At 39.3% G+C, this 22,023-nt stretch overlaps 1 protein-coding gene across 2 annotated transcripts in view; it reads left to right on the forward strand.

The window, feature by feature from the left end:
• Nucleotides 1-22,023, forward strand: part of KDM5B (lysine demethylase 5B) — an 85,664-nt gene that overhangs the window by 57,961 nt on the left and 5,680 nt on the right. For both annotated transcript variants that reach the window (XM_003938289.3, XM_074385022.1), the window contains 11 exons: nucleotides 5,063-5,182; nucleotides 6,882-7,076; nucleotides 10,563-10,744; nucleotides 10,905-11,029; nucleotides 12,947-13,097; nucleotides 13,250-13,364; nucleotides 14,077-14,432; nucleotides 14,997-15,135; nucleotides 17,749-17,928; nucleotides 18,869-19,027; nucleotides 20,723-21,208. In XM_003938289.3, the coding sequence (XP_003938338.1) occupies nucleotides 5,063-5,182; nucleotides 6,882-7,076; nucleotides 10,563-10,744; nucleotides 10,905-11,029; nucleotides 12,947-13,097; nucleotides 13,250-13,364; nucleotides 14,077-14,432; nucleotides 14,997-15,135; nucleotides 17,749-17,928; nucleotides 18,869-19,027; nucleotides 20,723-21,208 (2,208 nt within the window). The remainder of the gene's footprint in view (nucleotides 1-5,062; nucleotides 5,183-6,881; nucleotides 7,077-10,562; nucleotides 10,745-10,904; nucleotides 11,030-12,946; nucleotides 13,098-13,249; nucleotides 13,365-14,076; nucleotides 14,433-14,996; nucleotides 15,136-17,748; nucleotides 17,929-18,868; nucleotides 19,028-20,722; nucleotides 21,209-22,023) is intronic.

The following is a 22,023-nucleotide window of genomic DNA, read 5'->3' on the forward strand; positions in this document are numbered from 1 at the left end:
CTACGTTTGATAGGTGTACCTGAATATGACGGAGAGAATGAATCCAAGCTGGAAAATACTCTTCAGGATATTATCCAGGAAAACTTCCCCAGCCTGTCAAGGAAGGCCAATATTCAAGTTCAGGAAATACAGAGAACACCACAAAGATATTCCTCAAGAAGAGCAACCCCAAGGCACATAATCGTCAGATTCACCAGGGTTGAAATGAAGGAGAAAATGCTAAGGGCAGCCAGAGAGAAAGAAAGGGAAGCCCACCAGACTCACAGCAGATCTCCCAGCAGAAACCCTACAAGATAGAAGAGAGTGGGGGCCAATATTCAGCATCTTTAAAGAAAAGAACTTTCAACCTAGAATTTCATATCCAGCCAAACTTAAGTTTCATAAGCGAAGGAGAAATAAAATTCTTTACGAACAAGCAATTACTCAGAGATTTAATCACCAGCAGGCCTGCTTTACAAGAGCTTCTGAAAGAAGCACTAAACATAGAAAGGAACAACCAGTACCAGCCACTCCAAAAACATAACAAATAGTAAAGAGCATAAACACAATGAAGAAACTGCATCAACTAATGGGCAAAAGAACCAGCTAGCATCAAAATGGCAGGATCAAATTCACACATAACAGTATTAACCCTAAATGTAAATAAATGTGCTAAAGGCCCCAGTCAAAAAGACACAGACTGGCAAATTGGATAAAAAGCCAAAACCTATCCGTGTGCTGTATCCAGGAAACCCATCTCACATGCAAGGATACACATAGGCTCAAAATAAAGGGTTGGAGAAAGATTTACCAAGCAAATGGAGAGTAAAAAAAAAGCAGAAGTTGAAATCCTAGTCTCTGATAAAATAGACTTTACACCAACAAAGATCAAAAGAGACAAAGAAGGCCATTATATAATGGTAAAAGGATCAATGCAACAAGAAGAGCTAACGATCCTAAATATATACGCACCCAATACAGGAGCACCCAGATACATAAAGCAAGTTCTTAATGACTTACAAAGACACTTAGACTCTTACACACAATAATAGTGGGAGACTATAACACTCCACTGTCAGTATTAGACAGATCAATGAGACAGAAAATTAACAAAGATATCCAGGACTTGAACTCAGACCTAGACCAAGCAAACCTAATGGACATTTACAGAACTCTCCACCCCAAATCCACAGAATATACATTATTCTAAGCACTACATCACACCTACTCTAAGATTGACCACATAATTGGAAGTAAACCACTCCTCAGCAAATGCAAAAGAACAGAAATCATAACAAATAGTCTCTCAGACCACAGTGCAATCAAGGTAGAACTCAGAATTCAGAAACTTAACTCAGAACCGCACAGCTTCATGGAAACTGAACAACTGGCTGTTGAATGTTGACTGGATAAACAATGAAATGAAGGCAGAAATAAAGATGTTCTTCTAAACCAGTGAGAACGAAGACACAACATACCAGAATCTCTGGGACACATTTAAAGCAGTGTCTAGAGGAAAATATATAGCAATAAATGCCCACATGAGAAGCAAGGAAAGATCTAAAATTGACACCCTATCGTAAAAATTGAAAGGGGTAGAGGAGCAAGATCAAAAAAACTCAAAACCTAGCAGAAGACAAGAAATAACTAAGATCAGAGCAGAACTGAAAGAGATAGAGACACAAAAAGCTCTTCAACAAAATCAATAAATCCAGGAGCTGGTTTCTTGAAAAGATCAATAAAATAGACTACTAGCCAGATTAATAAAAGAGAAAAGAGAGAATAATCGAATAAATGCAATAAAAAACAATAAAGGGGATATCACCACAGATTGCACAGAAATTCAAACCATCATCAGAGATTATTACAAACAGCTCTATGTACATAAACTAGTAAACCTGGAAGAAATGGATAAATTCCTGGACACTTGCATCCTCCCAAGCCTAAACCAGGAAGAAGTCGAAACCCTGAATAGACCAATAACAAGGGCTGAAGTTGAGACCACAATTAACAGCCTACCAACCAAAAAAAGCCTAGGTCCAGATGGATTCAGAGCCAAATTCTACCATACATACAAAGAGGAGCTGGTACCATTCCTTCTGAAACTATTCCAAACAATCCAAAAAGAGGGAATCCTTCCCAACTCATTTTATGAGACCATCATCATCCTGATACCAAAACCTGGCAGAGACTCAGCAAGAAAAAAAAAACTTCAGGCCAATATCCATTATGAACATAGATGCAAAAATATTCAATGAAATACTGGCAAACCAATTGCAACAGCACATCAAAAAGCTTATCCACCATGACCAAGTAGGCTTCATCCCAGGATGCAAGGCTGGTTCAACATACACACGTCTATAACCATAATTCACCACGTAAACAGAACCAAAGACAAAAACCACGATTATCTCAATGCAGAGAAGGCCTTTGACAAAATTCAACAGCCCTTTATGCTAAAAACTCTTAATAAACTAGGTATTGACAGAATGTATCTCAAAATAATAACTGTTTACAACAAACCCACAGCTAATATCATACTGAATGGGCAAAAACTGGAAGCATTCTCTTTGAAATGGGGCACTAGACAAGGATGCCCTCTCACCACTCCTATTCAATATAGTATTGGAAGTTCTAGCCAGAGCAACCAGGCAAGAAAAAGAAATAAAGGGTATTCAGTTAGGAAAGGAGGAAGTCAAATTGTCTCTATTTGTAGATGACATGATTGTGTTTAGAAGACCACATCGTCTCAGCCCAAAATCTCCCGAAACTGATAAGCAACGTCAGCAAAGTCTCAGGATACAAAAATCAATGTGCAAAAGTCACAAGCATTCCTATACACCAATAACAGACTTAAAGAGAGCCAAATCAAGAACAAACTGCTAGGCCAGGCATGGTGGCTCACACCTGTAATCTCAGCACTTTGGGAGGCCGAGGCAGGCGGATCACCTGAGGTCAGGAGTTCAAGACCAGCCTGGCCAATGTGGTGAAACCCTGTCTTTTAAAAAAAGAAACGAATTGCTATTCACAATTGCTACAAAGGGAATAAAGTACGTAGGAATACAACTAACAAAGGATGTAAAGGACCTCTTCAAGGAGAACTACAAACCACTGCTCAATGAAATAAGAGAGGACACAAACAGATGGAGAAACATTCCATGCTCATGGTTAGGAAGAATCAATATTGTGAAAATGGCCATACTGCCCTAAGTAATTTATGAATTCAACACTATGCCCGTCAAGCTACCAATGACCTTCTTCGCAGAACTGGAAAAAACCACCTTAAATCTCATGTGGAACCAAAAGAGAGTCCGCATAGCCAAGTAAATTCTAAGCAAAAAGAACAAAGCTGGAGGCCTCACACTACCTGACTTCAAACTATACTGCAAGGCTACAGTAATCAAAACAGCATGGTACTGGTACCAAAACAGAGATATAGACCAATGGAACAGAACAGAGGCCTCGGAGGCAACGCCACACATCTACAACCATCGGATCTTTGACGAACCTGACAAAAACAAGCAATGGGGAAAGGATTCCCTTTTTAATAAATGGTGTTGGGGAAAACTGGCTAGCCATGTGCAGAAAGCAGAAACTGGACCCCTCCCTGACACCTTACACTAAAATTAACTCCAGGTGGATTGAAGACCTAACACCATAAAAACCCTAGAATAAAACCTAGGCAAAACCATTAAGGACATAGGCATAGGCAAGGACTTCATGACTAAAACACCAAAAGCATTGGCAACAAAAGCCAAAATAGACAAATGGGACCTAATCAAACTCCAGAGCTTCTACACAGCAAAAGAAACAGTCATTAGAGTGAATTGGCAACCAAAAGAATGGGAAAAATTTTTTGCAATCTATACACATCTGACAAAGGGCTAATATCCAGAATCTACAAAGAACTAAAACAGATTTACAAGAATAAAACAAGCTCATTTAAAAGTGGGCAAAGGATATGAACAGACACTTTACAAAAGAAGACACGTATGAGGCCAAGAAACATATGAAAAACTGCTCATCATCACTGGTCATTAGAGAAATGCAAATCAAAACTACATTGAGATACCATCTCATGCCAGTTAGAATGACGATCATTAAAAACCCTGGAGACAACAGATGCTGGAGAGGATGTGGGGAAATAGGAACACTTTTACACTGTTGGTGGGAGTGTAAATTAGTTCTCAATCATTGTGGAAGACAGTGTGGCGATTCCTCAAGGACCTAGAAATAGAAATTCCATTTGACCCAGCAATTCCATTACTGGGTATATATCCAAAGGATTATAAATCATTCTGTTATAAGGACACATGCACACATATGTTCATTGCAGCACTGTTTATAATAGCAAAGACTTGGAACCAACCCAAATGCTCATCGATGATAGACTGGACAGGGAAAGTGTGGCACATATACACCATGGAATACTATGCAGCCATAAAAAACGATGAGTTCATGTCCTTTGTAGGGACATGGATGAACCTGGAAACCACCATTCTCAGCAAACTGCCACAAGAATAGAAAATCAAACGCCCCATGTTCTCACTTATAGGCGGGTGTTGAATAATGAGAACACATGGACACAGGGAGAGGAGCATCACACACTGGGGTCTGCCGGGGGGAACTAGGGGAGGGACAGTGCGGGGTAGGGAGTTGGGGAGGGATAACATGGGGAGAAATGCCAGCTGTAGGTGACGGGGAGGAAGGCAGCAAACCACACTGCCAGGTATGTACCTATGCAACAATCTTGCATGTTCTTCACATGTACCCCAAAACTTTAGTTGCATTAAAATATGTATTAATAAAAATAAAAGTTGTACCTTGTACCTTCATATGGCCAAATTTTTGTTTTGTGTTCAGATACTAATTAACTTTAATAGTCTGGGATACTGTTCCATCTTGTGACAGACATTAGTGTCTCGTCTCTAGGTGATATTCTACAGTAATTCGTTTTTTTGTGGCTCAATTTCAGAAAGCCGCCTTTTTGGGAAAATTATCTAATAGTCTATGTCCAGATTGTCTTTAGTAACAATGTCACTCTTTGAGAAATTCAAAAAATCTTCAATTTCTGTCTCTTTAGGTTTACCGAACTAATCAGTGTGCTGGAGAGTTTGTGATTACATTTCCAAGAGCCTACCACAGTGGTTTTAACCAGGGTTTTAATTTCGCTGAGGCTGTTAATTTCTGCACGGTTGATTGGGTATGTAATTACAATTTAGTGAGCCTTTTCAAATTTATTGTTTTTCTTGAGGAAATGGAATATAATGTTTTAAAATGTCATGTGGGCTGGGCGCAGTGGCTCACATGTGTAATCCCAGCACTTTGGGAGGCTGGGGCAGGTGGATCACCTGAAGTCAGGAGTTCGAGACCAGCTTGGACAGCATGGTGAAACCTTGTCTCTACTAAAAATACAAAAATTAGTCAGCCATGGTGATGGGTGCCTGTAATCCCAACTATACTTGGGACACTGAGGCGGGAGAATTGCTTAAACCCAGGAGGTGGAGGTTGCAGTAAGCCAAGGTCGTGCCATTGCACTCCAGCCTGGGTAACAGAGTGAGACTTTGTCTAAAAAAATAAATAAATGTCAAATGGATAGTTGCCTTGACCCATTCATTTCTGCTCAACTGGTCAGTCTGCAAATTGTTTACCAGTCCACAGAGGGATAAAGCACTTGTACCACAGTGTAACTCAACCATGAATTACCTAAGCGTACTGCTTAGTTCAGCTGACGTTTCTTCCTTTGTAGCAACACTTTCTTGATGAAGAAAGGACTGTTGATTTACATTCTGGCTGGGGCTCAGCATCTCATTGCAAACTGATAAATAATTCCAGGAAAAGTCTATACTTTGTATAGTACCAGCTTAAATTGTCTACAGTACAGCAATTTAAGGACACATTTCAGTTAGCTGTAAAGTTTTTTATAATTGTATTAATACTTTTCGTTTACCTAAAAAGATCTAGGTTAAGTGGTATTAAATCTGATCAATAATAATTTTGTTGCAATGATAATTGCTATATCTATATTTATTTCCCATTATGTAGTTTTTGGAGTATTATTCCCTGAAGTAGGTTGATCATACCAGTTCAGCACAATTATTTCAGAAAATATATAAGTTCATACTTCTAATTAGATTCTGCATTGTTGTAGATATTAATACATTGTTAATATATTGGGCCTTTAAAAAAAAAAAAAAAAAAAAAAAACACTTTTTGGCTGGGTGCAGTGGCTCACACCTGTAATGCTAGCACTTTGGGAGGCCGAGGTGGGTGGATCACCTGAGGTCAGGAGTTCAAGAACAGCCTGGCCATCATGGTGAAACCCCATCTTTAAAAAACAAAACAAAACAAAACAAAAAAACACTTCTTAATTAAGATATGTAACATGCCAGATCTTTGGGTTGCAAAGATAATTAAGTCCTAGGTCATAGGCTAAGAATCCTAATAGTCTGGAATTTTGTTTGTTTATTTTTTATTTTTGTTTAATTTTTTGAGACAGAGTCTCACTCTGTTACCCAGGCTGGAGTGCAGTAGTGCAGTTGTTGACCTTGCAACCTTGACCTCCCAGGCTCAAGCAGTCCTTCCACATCAGCCTCCTGAGTAGCTGGGACTACGGATGTGCACCACCACACCTGACTAATTTTTAAATTTTTTTGTAGAGATGGGATTTTACCATACTGCAGGCTGGTCTCCAATTCCTAGACTCAGGCAAGGCTGGACCTCCCAAAGTGTTGGAATTACAGGTGTGAGCCACCTGCCTGGCACAGAGTCTGGTTTTAGGGTTGGTAAATGATGTGTGTTATGACCCACAGTGTGTTTGGTAATTTGATAGTATGGGTCAGAAGTGTTTGGAAATATAAGAAAGAAGAATGTTATATGTTTATTTCTATCTTTTGATACAGCTGCCGTTAGGCCGACAGTGTGTGGAGCATTATCGCTTGCTTCATCGATATTGTGTGTTTTCCCACGATGAGATGATCTGCAAGATGGCTTCCAAGGCTGATGTACTAGATGTTGTAGTGGCTTCAACTGTTCAAAAAGACATGGCCATTATGATTGAGGATGAGAAAGCTTTAAGGGAAACTGTCCGTAAATTGGTAAGGCTTATGAAAATCCAACTGCATGTTGTCATTAGGTGTTAGTAAAATTCTTACACACTTTAATATCATTTTAAGCAGTCTTGTTAAAGCCTACTTTTTTTTAGGCCGTTTTAATAGATGTATAGTAGCATTTCGTGGCTTTAATTTTTATTCACTGTCTTATTTGCCACCTGTCGTCTGTCTCTTTGAAGTAGCTGTTAAATGTTTTGCCCTTTTAAAAAAAATGTTTTGTAGAGACAGGTTCTGACTGTGTTGCCCAGGCTAGTCTCAAACTCCTGGGTTCAAGCTACTCATCCCATTGTGCTGAGATTACAGGCGTGAGCCATAACACCTGGCTTGCCCTTTATTTTTTAAAAAGTTGAATTGTTTTAATAATTCTGTATGTATTCTGGATACCAGTTTTTTTTTTTTTTTTGAGGTGGAGTTTCACTCTTGTTACCCAGGCTGGAGTGCAATGGCGTGATCTTGGCTCACCGCAACCTCCACCTCCTGGGTTCAGGCAATTCTCCTGCCTCAGCCTCCTGAGTAGCTGGGATTACAGGCACGCGCCACCATGCCCGGCTAATTTTTTGTATTTTTAGTAGAGATGGGGTTTCACTGTGTTGACCAGGATGGTCTCGATCTCTTGACCTCGTGATCCACCCGCCTCGGCCTCCCAAAATGCTGGGATTACAGGCTTGAACCACCACGCCCGGCCCTACCAGTTTGTTTTTTAATCAGATAGGGGTTTTATTTTCTCCCAGTTTGTGGCTTGTCTTTGATTCTCCTACCAGTGTCTTTCAGCAAGCAGAAGTTTTTTATTTTGATGAAGTCCAGTTTGTTAATTATTTTCTTTTTGTTTTTTTGTTTTGTTTTTTTTTGAGACAGCGTTTCACTTTTGTTATGCAGGCTGGAGTGCAATGGCACGATCTCGGCTCACTGCAACCTCCGCCTCCTGGGTTCAGGCAATTCTCCTGCCTCAGCCTCCTGAGTAGCTGGGATTACAGGCACGCGCCACCATGCTCAGCTAATTTTTTGTATTTTTAGTGGAGATGGGGTTTCACCATGTTGACCAGGATGGTCTCGATCTCTTGACCTGGTGATCCACCCGCCTCAGCCTCCCAAAGTGCTGGGATTACAGGCTTGAGCCACCGTGCCCTTCCTTGTTAATTATTTTCTTGTGTGAATCATGTTTTTTTGGTTTCCTATTTAAGAAATCTTGCTTAATCCAAAGTTACAAAGATTTTCTCCTACAAAGTCATCTAGAATTTCTTAGTTCCACATTTTATATTTAAGTCTTTCAACTATTTCAAGTAATTTTTGTTTTTCAAAGTATGAGTCAAGGTTAATTTTTTTTGCATGTGGATATCTAGTTCTTCCAGTTTTTTCTTCAGAAAACTGTCTTTTCTTCATTAAATTGCTTTGGCACCTTTGTTGAAAATCAATTCACCCCATATGTATGGTCTATTTCTGGACTCTGTTGTATTCCGTTGATCTGTGCATCTAATTATCTTGCTAATACCAAATGTTTTTGATTGCTGTAGCTTTTTAAGAAGTCTTGAAATTAGGTAGTATGAGTCTTCCAACTTTGTTCTTTTTCAAAATTGTTTTGTCTCTTTTACTTTTTCATGTAAATTTTAGAATCAGCTTATTGATTTCTACCAAATCAGTTCCTGTTGGGGTTTTGATTGAGACTGCATTATGGTCTGGGGGATGATTGATATTTAATATTGAGTCGGCTGGGCGAAGTGGCTCACGCCTATAATCCCAGCACTTTGGGGGGCCAAGGTGGGCAGATCACGAGGTCAAGAGATTGAGACCATCCTAACCAACCTGGTGAAACGCTGTCTCTACTAAAAATACAAAAATTAGCTAGGTGTGGCAGCACGTGCCCATAATCCCAGCTACTTGGGAGGCTGAGGCAGGAGAATCCCTTGAACCTAGGATGCGGAGGCTACAGTGAGCCGAGATCATGCCGTTGCACTCTAGCCTGGGTGACAGAGCTAGACTCTATCTCAAAAAAAAAAAAAAAAAATTTGAGTCTTCCAGTTCTTAAACGTAGTATAATTTTATATTGCATGGTTTTTGGCACTGTTATAAATTGTACTTTTAAAACTTTGAATTTCCAATTGTTTATTGCTAGTATTTAAAGAGACAATTGACTTGTATATTGACCTTGTCTCCTGAGACCTTGCTAGAAAATACTTAATTTCCGCTAGCCTTTTCATGGATTCTTTTGGAATAACAGTATCTGCAAATAGTCGTACTAATTTTTTTTTTTTTAAATGTGCCTCTTTGGGGGCAGAATCCTAGAATATTGGCTCTCTGCAGCCCATTATAGTTTAACAGCAGGTCATCTACCTTCCCCTCTTATATTTTACAGTTGGGGAAAATAGTGCCCAGAGGATTTATGTGACTTACCGAAGTCTTACATCAAAAATAGTAGATCATTTTTAGAACTCTGTGACTAAATTTTTTTTCCAGATATGAAATTTACAAATTAAAATTGGGTATGAAGTACATGATTCATTGTCAAATCCATAGAGTTGGTCCTTAATCTTATTTTAAACAAAAATTTAAATCTCTCCATCCATGAAGTCCTTTTTAATGACCAATTCCAGAATAAAACCAGAATCTACTAATTAGCAATTTCCTTACCTTCCTCATCTTTGTTGGTCCATATAATGGACCAATGGAAATAGTTAAAATGTTAAAATACAGGATAAGAGAATAAAACAAGCCCAGTGGTTCATAAACTGACTGGCATTCTCAAAGTTGGATTAGGATCCAGTTTTAGATAAGGAAAAAAGGTGATAGAAGTTTGGTCTTTGAATGACAAAAGGTATATCCAAGTAGGGTTTCCTAGATGTATGGTGGTACAGATGATGTTGAAATTTACTGGTTCAAGACCTTATTTTTCCTGACAGTCTTTTAGTTAGGAAATGTTTTATTATGACTTTAGTCTTTCTTTCTATTGCACAAATTTTCTAACTATTCAGGTAATGACATCCTTTTAGATAACTTCCTGTAAAAAGCTGAGACCACTCAGCATCTTTCCAAACTCAGCAATTTCTGCATGAGTCTTTTCCACTTGTCCCATCGTCTTCCGTTTCATTTTTGTCCTTTTAATAGATTCTCTGTATTTCCTCAGAAGTAGGAAGCATATTCCTTTCTTTTGCTCTTATTTATACCAAAATGTGGACAAGGCTAGTTTGGAGTAGAGTAGACTGCTAACCTCAGTAGTTTTAGAGTCCTGTGATGTTCATACTGAGATCAAAATGGCCAAACCTAAGGACCTGCCTTGTGTAAAAAGGAGATCTCCCTAGACAAATGAAATTGCCTATATTTCCTAGGTCATTTGTTACCTTGTATGCCACACATTTTAAATGATGCATCCGTATTTTGGTAAGTTTTTTTTTTGAAACTCAAGTACTACTGCATGCTCATCTTGGGCTGGTGGATTATATTACCCTTTGGAGGTCTCTAAAGTACACTTTGTTTTAGGGCGTGATTGATTCAGAAAGAATGGATTTTGAGCTATTGCCAGATGATGAACGTCAGTGTGTAAAATGCAAAACTACATGCTTCATGTCTGCCATCTCCTGTTCTTGTAAACCTGGCCTGCTTGTTTGCCTGCATCATGTAAAAGAATTGTGTTCCTGTCCTCCTTATAAATATAAATTGCGGTAAGTAAGAATGATTTTTTTTGCCCCTATGGAAAACAGTTGATCCTTACTAAAATGCTCAATGACACCTAGTTCTAAGGCTGAAATGTTAAGTCTAAAACATCTAGTTTTTTTCCAAAGCTACACATGTCAAAGCTAAGTCTGGTGGTATTATTTCCAGGTATAGATACACACTGGATGATCTCTACCCTATGATGAATGCATTGAAACTTCGAGCAGAATCTTACAACGAATGGGCCTTGAATGTGAATGACGCTTTGGAGGCAAAGATCAACAAGAAGAAAAGTATGTGAAGCAGAAAGTGACTTGGTGATTGGCAAATTGGGGCTTATTGTGATGCAGTCAAATTAAAGTCAACAAAACATTGCTTTAAACAGCCTGACCTCGTCCTTAGCCCCTCTATACAGCCAGGTTTACAGAGCACTAGCAGAGAAAGTTTAAAATCATCAGTGGATAAGGCAGATAGATGCCCTTGCATCACAGTGAAATTTTGGTATATGAGTTGTGCAACATTGCTTATTTAACAAAAATAGTAGTGTTAGGAAACCTTTATTTTTGTCTCAGAAAAAGAAATTTCACATTTCATACAAAGCATTTGAAAGCTTCTTTTTAAAAAAACAAGACAAAACATCTGTGACATAGGCAGCGTGACACTAAATCGGAGTCTGAAATGATGGTTTATTACTACTTAGTTCTAATTAAGGTTAAGGTCCCTGGTACTTGTCAATACCTTTGAAAGTCACTGCTATCCTTTTTATCTCTCTTTATCTCTTATAAAAATAGAGTTGTTTTTTGTTTTTTGTTTATTTTAAGTTCAGGGGTACGTGAGCAGATTTGTTACATAGGGAAACTTGTGTCATGGGTGTTTTGTTGTACACATTATTTCATCACCCAGATATTAAGCTTAGTACCCATTATTTATTTTTCTGGATCCTCTTCCTTCCTCCTGCCCACCCTCCAATAGGCCCTACTGTCTGTTTTTCCCCTGTATGTGTCTATGAGTCTAGTGTGCTCTAGTAACTGAGCACACTAGTTACTCACTAACTGCAGAATAAAGTGCAGGACGAAGAAGTGGTTCAAGCCACAGTAAGATTTATATTTGCTTTTCTTTCTTTTTTTTTTAAGACAGGGTCTTGCTCTGTGACCTTGACTGGAGTTCGATGGCATGATCATGGCTCACTACATCCTTGAACTCCTGGGGTTTTTTTTTTTTTGAGATGGAGTTTCGCTCTCGTTACCCAGGCTGGAGTGCAATGGCGCCATCTCGGCTCACTGCAACCTCCGCCTCCTGGGTTCAGGCAATTCTCCTGCCTCAGCCTCCTGAGTAGCTGGGATTACAGGCACGCGCCACCATGCCCAGCTAATTTTTTGTATTTTTAGTAGAGACGGGGTTTCACCATGTTGACCAGGATGGTCTCGATCTCTTGACCTCGTGATCCACCCGCCTCGGCCTCCCAAAGTGCTGGGATTACAGGCTTGAGCCACCGCGCCTGGCCGAACTCCTGGGTTTAAGTGATCCTCTGTTTTAGACTTTCCAATAATTGGGACTACAGTTGTGTGCCATCACGCCTGGCTAAGGTCTTTAATTTTGTAGAGATGGGATCTTGCTGTGCTGACTGGGTACATAGGCATGAGCCACTGTACCCAGCCTAAAAACATGTGAGATCTTAATGTTTCCATATTTAAGTTCAACTTTAGGTACTCATTTAAAGAACTCCATGCTCAGCTGGGCTTGGTGGCTCATGCCTGTAACCCCAGCACTTTGGGAGGCCGAGGCAGGTGGATTACGAGGTCAGGGGTTTGAAACCAGCCTGGCCAACATAGTGAAACCTTTCTCTACTAAAAATACAAAAAGAAAATTGGCTGGGCCTGGTGGCAGATGCCTGTAGTCCTGGCTACTCTGGAGGCTGAGGCAGGAGAATTGTTTGAACCCAGGAGATGGAGGTTGCAGTGAGCTGAGGTAGCGCCCAGGTGACAGTGTGAGACTCCATCTCAAAAAAAAAAAAAAAAAAAAAATCTCCATGCTCAGCCCCAACCCCGCAAAAATCAAATCAACAAATTTATTAATAATTTAAAACATTGCAAGAATGTGTAAGTTACATTTCTAGACCAGAACTGGCAAAAGCAGTCTCCTCTGAATTTCATACCAGTAGTAATGATCGTAATGATTACAGAAAAGATGACTTTTTTCTTTATTCCTAGGCCTTGTCAGCTTCAAGGCTTTAATTGAAGAATCTGAAATGAAGAAATTCCCAGACAATGATCTTTTGCGACACCTTCGCTTAGTCACACAGGATGCAGAGAAGTGTGCCTCTGTTGCACAGCAATTGCTTAATGGCAAAAGGCAAACTAGGTATGTGCTTCTGACTGCATGAGTTTGGATTCCTTGGCACCTAGGTTTGGAAACCTGTTGTGACTCCTTCTGTCTTGAATTTCTGTGACCACCTGGGTGTGGTGGACATATATATGCTCTTATATGGCTTTCTTGGGCCTTTGTCTTTATAGATATCGATCTGGTGGAGGGAAATCCCAAACTCAGTTGACAGTGAATGAGCTTCGGCAGTTTGTAACACAGTTGTATGCTCTTCCATGTGTCCTCAGTCAAACACCATTGCTAAAGGTAACCATAGAGGGATGTGTGGGAGAATACTTGGGAAATCCTGTATTTTGTATATAAACTTGATTGACACTACTAAGTAATCTCCTTTGATGATTACTATGTACATTTATCTGCAGATGCTTTTAATAACACATTGAGTGGTATGTGTATAGAAAGAGATTATAGTAGGCCCACAGAGGGGAAATAAAGTTGGAAATTTTTTTTTTTTTTGAGACGGAGTTTCGCTCTTGTTACCCAGGCTGGAGTGCAATCGCGCGATCTCGGCTCACTGCAAACTCCGCCTCCTGGGTTCAGGCAATTCTCCTGCCTCAGCCTCCTGAGTAGCTGGGATTACAGGCATGTACCACCATGCCCAGCTGATTTTTTGTATTTTTAGTAGAGACGGGGTTTCACCATGTTGACCAGGATGGTCTCGATCTCTTGACCTGGTGATCCACCCGCCTCGGCCTCCCAAAGTGCTGGGATTACAGGCGTGAGCCACCGTGCCCGGCCAGGATGTTGGAAATTTTTACTTTGAAAGTGACCTCAGCTAGTTCAAGTTGGGATAAGCTCTCTGTTATAGTCACTTAGTGTTTGCTGTCAGTTGGCTTATGTATTAGAATTAAATGGGATGGTAAAGGATCTCATTGAATATGAGTTTAAGATTCTAAGTTTTAAAGAAGCCAATTACTGAGATTACTGTTTTGATGCAACAACCTGTATGTTTTTTTAGGATCTCTTGAATCGTGTAGAAGATTTTCAACAGCATAGTCAGAAACTACTCTCTGAGGAAATGCCTAGTGCTGCGGAGCTGCAGGACTTGCTAGATGTCAGCTTTGAATTTGATGTTGAACTTCCACAGCTTGCTGAGATGCGTATCCGTTTGGAACAGGCCCGTTGGCTGGAAGAGGTGCAGCAAGCTTGCCTTGACCCCAGCTCCCTTACTTTAGATGATATGAGACGTCTCATAGACCTAGGGGTAGGGCTGGCCCCATATTCAGCAGTGGAGAAGGCTATGGCCCGGCTGCAGGAACTGCTCACAGTGTCCGAGCACTGGGATGACAAAGCCAAGGGTCTCCTCAAGGCCAGGTAAAAAAGCAAACATTTCTCCTTCTTTGGGAAGGTTGGACAGTTATCTCCACCTTAAAAGCATAGAGCACAGTGATTGGTATATGGCAAGTGCTCGGTAGCTGTAGTTACTATGCATGCGGAAGATACGTAGAAATAGATGAGATACTTGGAGCTGCTTTGGGACCTGAATAAAATAATGTTAATTTTTTTTTTTTTTAATTTTACTGATTAGAAAATGAATAATTCAATTGGACACACCTTTTCTAGAGTTGGTTTAATGAAATTTCCCTGGATCCTGTTAAAATCCTGTCTTTGGGAGAGGAAAATATTTACAAATATGTGAAGCTTTTTAAACTCACAGCGTATATGGTTCCAAAGAGTCTTAAAGAGAAATGTCTGAGAGTTAATAGGAACTGTTCTGTAAGAAAACAGTGCAGATAATTTTCAACAAGAACAGACAATGTCATTTGAAAAAATTTATTTGCCATACTGAATTTTCTTTGACATGCTATCTTTTTGGTAACCATAAGAAAAATGAACCATCATATAAAATGCTTAGAAGGCTGTGTTTGCATTTTGTAGGCCACGGCATTCATTGAATAGCCTTGCTACGGCAGTAAAGGAGATTGAGGAGATCCCCGCCTATCTGCCCAATGGTGCAGCTCTGAAAGACTCAGTGCAGAGAGCCAGAGACTGGCTTCAGGATGTAGAGGCCCTGCAGGTTGGTTTAAAAAAGTATATATGGAATGTGTAAGTGCATCCATAAAGAGCAATATTGGAAAGTTGTGAAGAATATGTTGGATTTCACTGCACAGATTCAATATTTTAGGGGTTGACCAGAAGACTAATTCTATTCATACTTATTTGGATGTATTTACCAGCTATTATCCTGACCAGTTGTCTCAAATATTTAAAGCTTAGGTAATGTAACCAACTTTTTCTGGGATCTGGGGAGTCTTTCATAACAAACTTGAGTACTTGACTGCAGATTGAGGTCAAAGAGCTAACAATGAAAGCCGTGAGAGAAAGAGTCGTTTTCTGCTTTTTGATGTGTATTATTACCTCTTATTGGCTTGTCCACAACTTTGGAGTTCAAACAATCAGTAATAGCAGATTCAGTGAATCTAGTTATATGATTAAATGCCCAAACTAAAACCCAAGACCCAGAATTTTCATGAAGTAGTGACTTATATGTACCCTCCCAACCCTACAAAAGAAATAAATCCTACCCCGTTCCAAAGTAATGATCCAAAGTCATTTCCACCAAGTATTTATGGTCGTATTATACTAGATGTTATACTTATTGACCTGTATGTAAGTTTTTTTAAAAATTAACTTAACTTATGCCATTGTTAAGATACAAAAATAATGCAGTCTGTAATATGATTTTCCCAGTTTTCAGATGACTGGCTGAATGACTTAATTTGAAAAGTGTTTGACGGGGAATGTCTTCCTTTATCTTTCTTGTCCTCATAAACAAATAGGTCTTACTGACCTGTTGAGAAAAAAAAAGGCTCAAGTTCTGTTTTGTTGAAGCCTTCAGATTTTAGGCATAAAATACTATCTGTCTTTCTGAATATTTGGGTAATTTTAAGTGGTGCTAATTGGCTAGTCACTAACAAGAAGTACCAAACAGGACAATTCTAGACAAATATTTGCAACAAAACATCTGGGCATCTGTTCTTGTTAATAGGGAAAAAACATACCTTGTTTAAGGAAGTTGCATAATTAAGGACTGACTCCAGCAAGCCAAAGAAAAAAACCAAGAAAGTATTAACTATGGACATAAACTTCCTTAATGAGAGTGCTTGTCTGGTAGTTGGTTACTTCGTGATTGGTAGCAGCCAAAAGGTGTGGTCATGGCAATAAGGAGAGGCTGGCATATAAAATCAGAAAGCAAGGGCATGCTTCTAATGGGTTTATTTCCTTCATATTTTATATGTATATGCTACTTACTATGCTTGCAACAGTGCCATTAAGGGCAAAAGGCAAGTTTTGCTTCATTCCTGAAAAAGTAGCTTACATTTTTTTGCATGATATATTTAAGGACTAATAGACATGACTAACAACAAGGAACTACTTCATATTTAGTGGATTATTTATTTTTAAATGTTATACAGTATTCTGTTTTACGCATAGGAAGTACTCTGATATTTAAATTAAATATAGGAATAGCATGTAATTTATGAGTCACATTCTTAAGTGTCAATCAGAATATTTATGCCCTAACAGTTTGAATCCTGTAAGAATAAATATCAAAGGCAGTGAAGTAGCAACCTACCCCATCTTCCATAGTTGTCCCTAAAATGTCCCTTTATGGCTGTTTGTCTAATCCAGGAACGCACGTTGCACCTAATTGGCATCTCGTTAAGTTTCTTTTAATCTTGCAGTGTTTTCCTCCCCACCCCACTTTTTCTCATGTCACTGACAGTTATCCTATGGTATGCTCCACCTTCTGGGTTTGTCTGGTTGTTTCTTTGTGGAGTGTTCTATTCTCTGTATTTCCTATAAATTGGAAGTTAGTTTTAAAGCCCTGACATATCCAAGTTAAACATTTTTTAATGGAATGAATTAAAATGTCAGGTAGTATTGTATATTCTATATTGTGTCACAACAGGAGACATATTTGGATGACCCACCATTGGTGATGCTAAGTTTTACATTGTACTGGAGCAACACCAATCCATTTCATCCTCTCTACTCTCCTTCTAGTTTGGCTAGCTCTTTCTCAAAATATAGTTCCCAGACCAGCAGTATTAGCATTGGCAATAGCAGCTTCACCTGGGAACTTGTTAGAAGTGCAAATTTATGGATCTTCCTCTAACCTACTGACTTAGAATATTTGGGCATGGGACTAAGGAAACTGTCTTTAAATAAGGCTTCCAGATAATTCTTATGCATGCTAAAGTTTGAGAACCACTGGGCTGTCTCAACTCATATTTTAGTTTCCTGAATAATTTGTGTTGAGTTGCTTTAGTTCATCATTGGTGAGTGGATTGGAGTAAAATATTGTTTTGTTGCTTTTTATTTGTGTAATTCAGTGTGAAAGTCTTGAGTTAGTACAAACCTTCATTTCTGTTGAATTCCATCTTAAAAAAGAATAAAAACCACCACCAACAACAACAATAAAAAAAACCTCAAACTAGGTTATCTGAAGTATTTGTGTAATAAAGGAAAAAATGTCACTTCTACCCCCAACATCATTGGTCAGTTGGCAGTTTATTTAACATTTCTGAATTTAGCATGCTAAGATCATGAACCAATCTGAATTATGCCTTTTCTATTTTTCATAGAGGTATTCTTTTTTCCAAACTAGTGTAATTTTTCTTACTAGGCTGGAGGACGTGTGCCAGTGTTAGACACACTCATAGATCTTGTTACACGAGGCCGATCTATCCCGGTACATCTGAATTCTTTGCCAAGACTGGAATCCCTAGTAGCTGAGGTTCAGGCATGGAAAGAATGTGCTGTTAATACATTCTTGACTGAGAATTCTCCATATTCTCTCTTAGAGGTAAGTTTATAACCAGCTCATCTCCTAGTTTGGTAAAACATGCAGTTCATCATGTACAAAGATGACATCATAGATTAATCTATATTCTGTGAGTTGTTATTCCAGTAAAGCCAGGGTGATTCTTCTAATCTTCTGGTGAAGCAACCTTTAAATGTTTTCTTGATTCATTTAGGATAGCAGTTAGAATCCAAAGAAGAAAACCTTTTCCTGTTGGGTTAAATTCCTCTGTGTTGAAATTGGACTCTTAAACTTGGCCATGCTTCACCCACCTGAATTTAGTAAGCCTGATAAATGATCTCCCCCATCTTTTAAAAGTGCTTTAGGCCAGGCACAATGGCTCACGCCTGTAATCCTAGCACTTTGGGGAGGCCAAGGTGGGTGGATCACAAGGTCAGGAGTTCGAGACCAGCCTGGCCAATATGCTGAAGCCCTGTCTCTACTAAAAATAAAAAAATTAGCTGGGCATGGTGGTGTATGCCTGTAGTCCCAGCTACTCGGGAGGCTGAGGCAGAAGAATCACTTGAACCCAGGAGGGGGAGGTTGCAGTGAGCTGAGATCGTGTCACTGCACTCCAGCCTGGCGACAGAGTGAGACTCCATCTCCAAAAAAAAAAAAATGTGCTTTAGATGGACTTTTTGTATTTTCTGTAAGCTGTTGCTTGTGCATCATGACTGGGATCAGTCAGTCTATATCACATTTTTTTACTTGTTAATTGAATCAGGAATCAGTGGATCTTTCATGCACCTTCTTCCATCTTCCTTTTGTAAAGGAGAGTCTCAGCGTTGACTCCTGAGTCTCTTAGGAGAAGATGTTCTAAAGAGAATGTTCAGTACTAAGAAATGCACATCCTTTTTACTGCTTAGGCTTTTATTTTGGGACTTCTACCTAATGCTTTATCTGAAATTTATTTTACCATTGGTTGTGCTCTGTCCCACATTAGGTGCTGTGTCCTCGATGTGATATTGGCCTTTTGGGATTGAAAAGGAAGCAGAGAAAGTTAAAGGAGCCCTTGCCAAATGGAAAGAAAAAAAGCACCAAATTAGAGAGTCTGAGTGACCTGGAGAGAGCTTTAACTGAAAGCAAGGAGACTGCTTCAGCTGTATGTAGGGGTTTTTTCTTCTCCCTTCTGCATTGTAGAGGAGAATGATTTTTTCTGGTTTATAGGAATTTAGAGAAGGCAAGTAGAGTAACTTGGAAGTGCTCAGTTTTAATGAAAAGACTTTTCTGAAAATTGTCAAGTATAAGAGTTTTGAATGGTAAGATGCATAGATGTGTGAAAATTTCAGGATAGGCTTCCCAGTCAGTGTCTTGCAAGTGCAGAAACAGTCTTGTCAGTGCCTGTGGATTGATCCAGGAATGCTGACTAAAGATATTGGGCTAATATTAATAGACATACGGAACTGCAGTACCAATTTATTAATTTACAGTAAAGAAGGACATTGAAAAGTTTGCTGGATACTTTGATACTCCTCTCGAAGACCTTAACATCTCTGACCTGTGTTTAGTAAATAGTGTTCATTCAAAGATGATAGTTTCAAGACGATGAAGCAATGTGTAACCAATGTTACACATTGAACACCTTATCAGGATGAAAGAGGGATAGCTATGTGATGCTTTAAAAAAAAAAAAACCCCAACATGGGGTTTCACCATGTTGGTCAGGCTGGTCTTGAACTCCTGACCTCTGGTGATCCGCCTGCCTTGGCCTCCAAAGTGCTTGGATTACAAGCGTGAGCCACCACGCCTGGCCTATGTGATGCTTTTAATGGCACAAAGCATTGACCGTCCTACAGTGGGAATGTATACCGAATGGGTTCATCCTTGGATCCAGGCATCTTCTCCCATTGATTTTTTTTTGTAGCTGCCAAACCTCTTGTGAGAGACATTGGTTGCCTTGATTTATTTATGTATTTTGACACAGATGTTCTTTGGTGTATATTTGTATATTTGGTTGGGTTCTAGACAAATTTCTGCCATCAAAGGTCCTCCATTACATCTCTGGTTCATTTTTATAAAGACTAACTGAAAGTTACAGTCTCTCTCTCCCGAGATGTATATATGTGAGTTTGAAACTTTATATGCAGTATCTTTCATAGATTTAGTCTGTGCCCATCTTGTCTTTAGACCCCTGGTTTAAGAATTCTTCCTACACATGTTCTGTTAATTTGTGGTAGAACTCAAAGGTTAGTCATTTGCTTTCCATCTCTAAGCTGTGAGAAGTTACCTTGTTATCATATAATCCACACATATTACCTGTGTATTATATTTACAAAATTAAGTGGATTTTAAAAAAATTTTGTCCACAATGTTGTTCGTCTTTTTTTTTTTTTTTTAATATACCAAAGGTCTTTGGCTTTTAGGTTTTTTTGTTTGTTTGTTTTTTTAAGCGATAATGGAGAGTTTATTCTGGCCTTGTAAGGGTGCTTCATCTGGTGAATCGTGATGGATCTGAAAGTGGATAGATGTGATCATTAGAAACGGTTTAACTATGACACTTTTTTTTTTTTTTGAGAACTTGTCTACTATGTTTCAGGCAAAGTGCCCTTAACTTGTCATCTCAGTCCTGTGAGGTGTGCACTGTTACCACCTCTGTTTTACACATGCAGACATAAGAAATTTAGCCACAGTGGAATATGTAGCCCCAGGTCACTCACACAGCTTAGTACGAGGCAGAGTCAGGATTTGAATACAGTTAATCTACTCAGGATCCTATGCTCTTAACCACTGGGACTTTGACTTTTAGGGAAAGGCTGAGTTCTCTATGACATCATCCTTGATTGTTAACTCTTTTTCAGATGGCAACTCTTGGGGAAGCTCGCTTAAGGGAAATGGAAGCCTTGCAGTCTCTCAGACTTGCCAATGAAAGGAAATTGCTCTCGCCTGTCCACGATGTGGATATAAAAATCTGCCTATGTCAGAAGGCCCCAGCTGCCCCTATGATCCAGTGTGAACTCTGCAGGGATGCTTTCCACACCAGTTGTGTGGCGGTACCCAGTATTTCACAGGGCCCCCGAATCTGGCTTTGTCCCCATTGTCGGAGGTCAGAGAAACCTCCATTAGAGAAAATTCTGCCCCTGCTCGCCTCCCTGCAGCGTATCCGAGTTCGTCTTCCTGAGGGAGATGCACTTCGATATATGATTGAAAGAACCGTGAACTGGCAGCACAGAGCCCAGCAACTACTTTCATCAGGGAATCTTAAATTTGTGCAAGATCGAGTGGGCTCAGGACTGTTACATAGCAGATGGCAAGCCTCAGCAGGACAGGTGTCAGACACAAACAAGGTGAATCTGGACTTTTCTTGTTGGGTTATTGAAATTTTTGTAAAGCTCTGTACCTTTCTCTTGAACCTATAGCTTTGGTGTTGCTATTCCCTTGGTGATCACTTTACTGTTAGCAGCACCCACTTTACCTGTAGCTTCCCACTGCAAGAGCATACAGGTATCCCATATTGTTTTAGTGTCCTCTGCTCCTAATAGAAGTTGTTTCTCAGGCATTCTGTTTTTATAGAACACATCTTTACCTTTTCACAGATACAAATAATTTTTTCGTTAATATGTGTGCTGACCCATATATATTCTACATATACATATATGATGTATCTTTAAATATTTGCCTGACTAAAAAGTTTTTTTTCCTGCTTCTTCTCATGTAAGTAAATTAGTAGAAAGGGAAAGTGCTTCCTGCCTCTTACCTCTTTTTGGAAGATAAATTTTTGGAAGAAGTGTTTGAGCACTATGTTATTTCAGAGGAGAACTGGGTTTCACACCATTTGCAATCTTTCTGTTTTGACCATCACTGGATGGATAGAGTTTTCTATCATCCTCCTTAGGTGGCTGCCGTAAAAGAATGTGAAGACAACAAAAAAGAACAATCAGGAAGGCAGTATTCAATTTTTTTTAATAAGGTTAATCTGATGTTTTTTAATTTGATACATATTTTCATACCAGAGATATCACAACTCTCTTGTGCCGTATGAGCAGACACACATGGATTATATGAGTTAAATTGTTGCTAAGATCAGAGATGAGGACCGGAAAAAATAGTCTCTCTGTCCTGTTTGTTTCCTTGGTTTTTTATTTCTTTGCAGGCTTCCGAA

This window comes from Saimiri boliviensis, chromosome 14, assembly GCF_048565385.1.
Source record: "Saimiri boliviensis isolate mSaiBol1 chromosome 14, mSaiBol1.pri, whole genome shotgun sequence".
NCBI classification, from domain to species: domain Eukaryota; kingdom Metazoa; phylum Chordata; class Mammalia; order Primates; family Cebidae; genus Saimiri; species Saimiri boliviensis.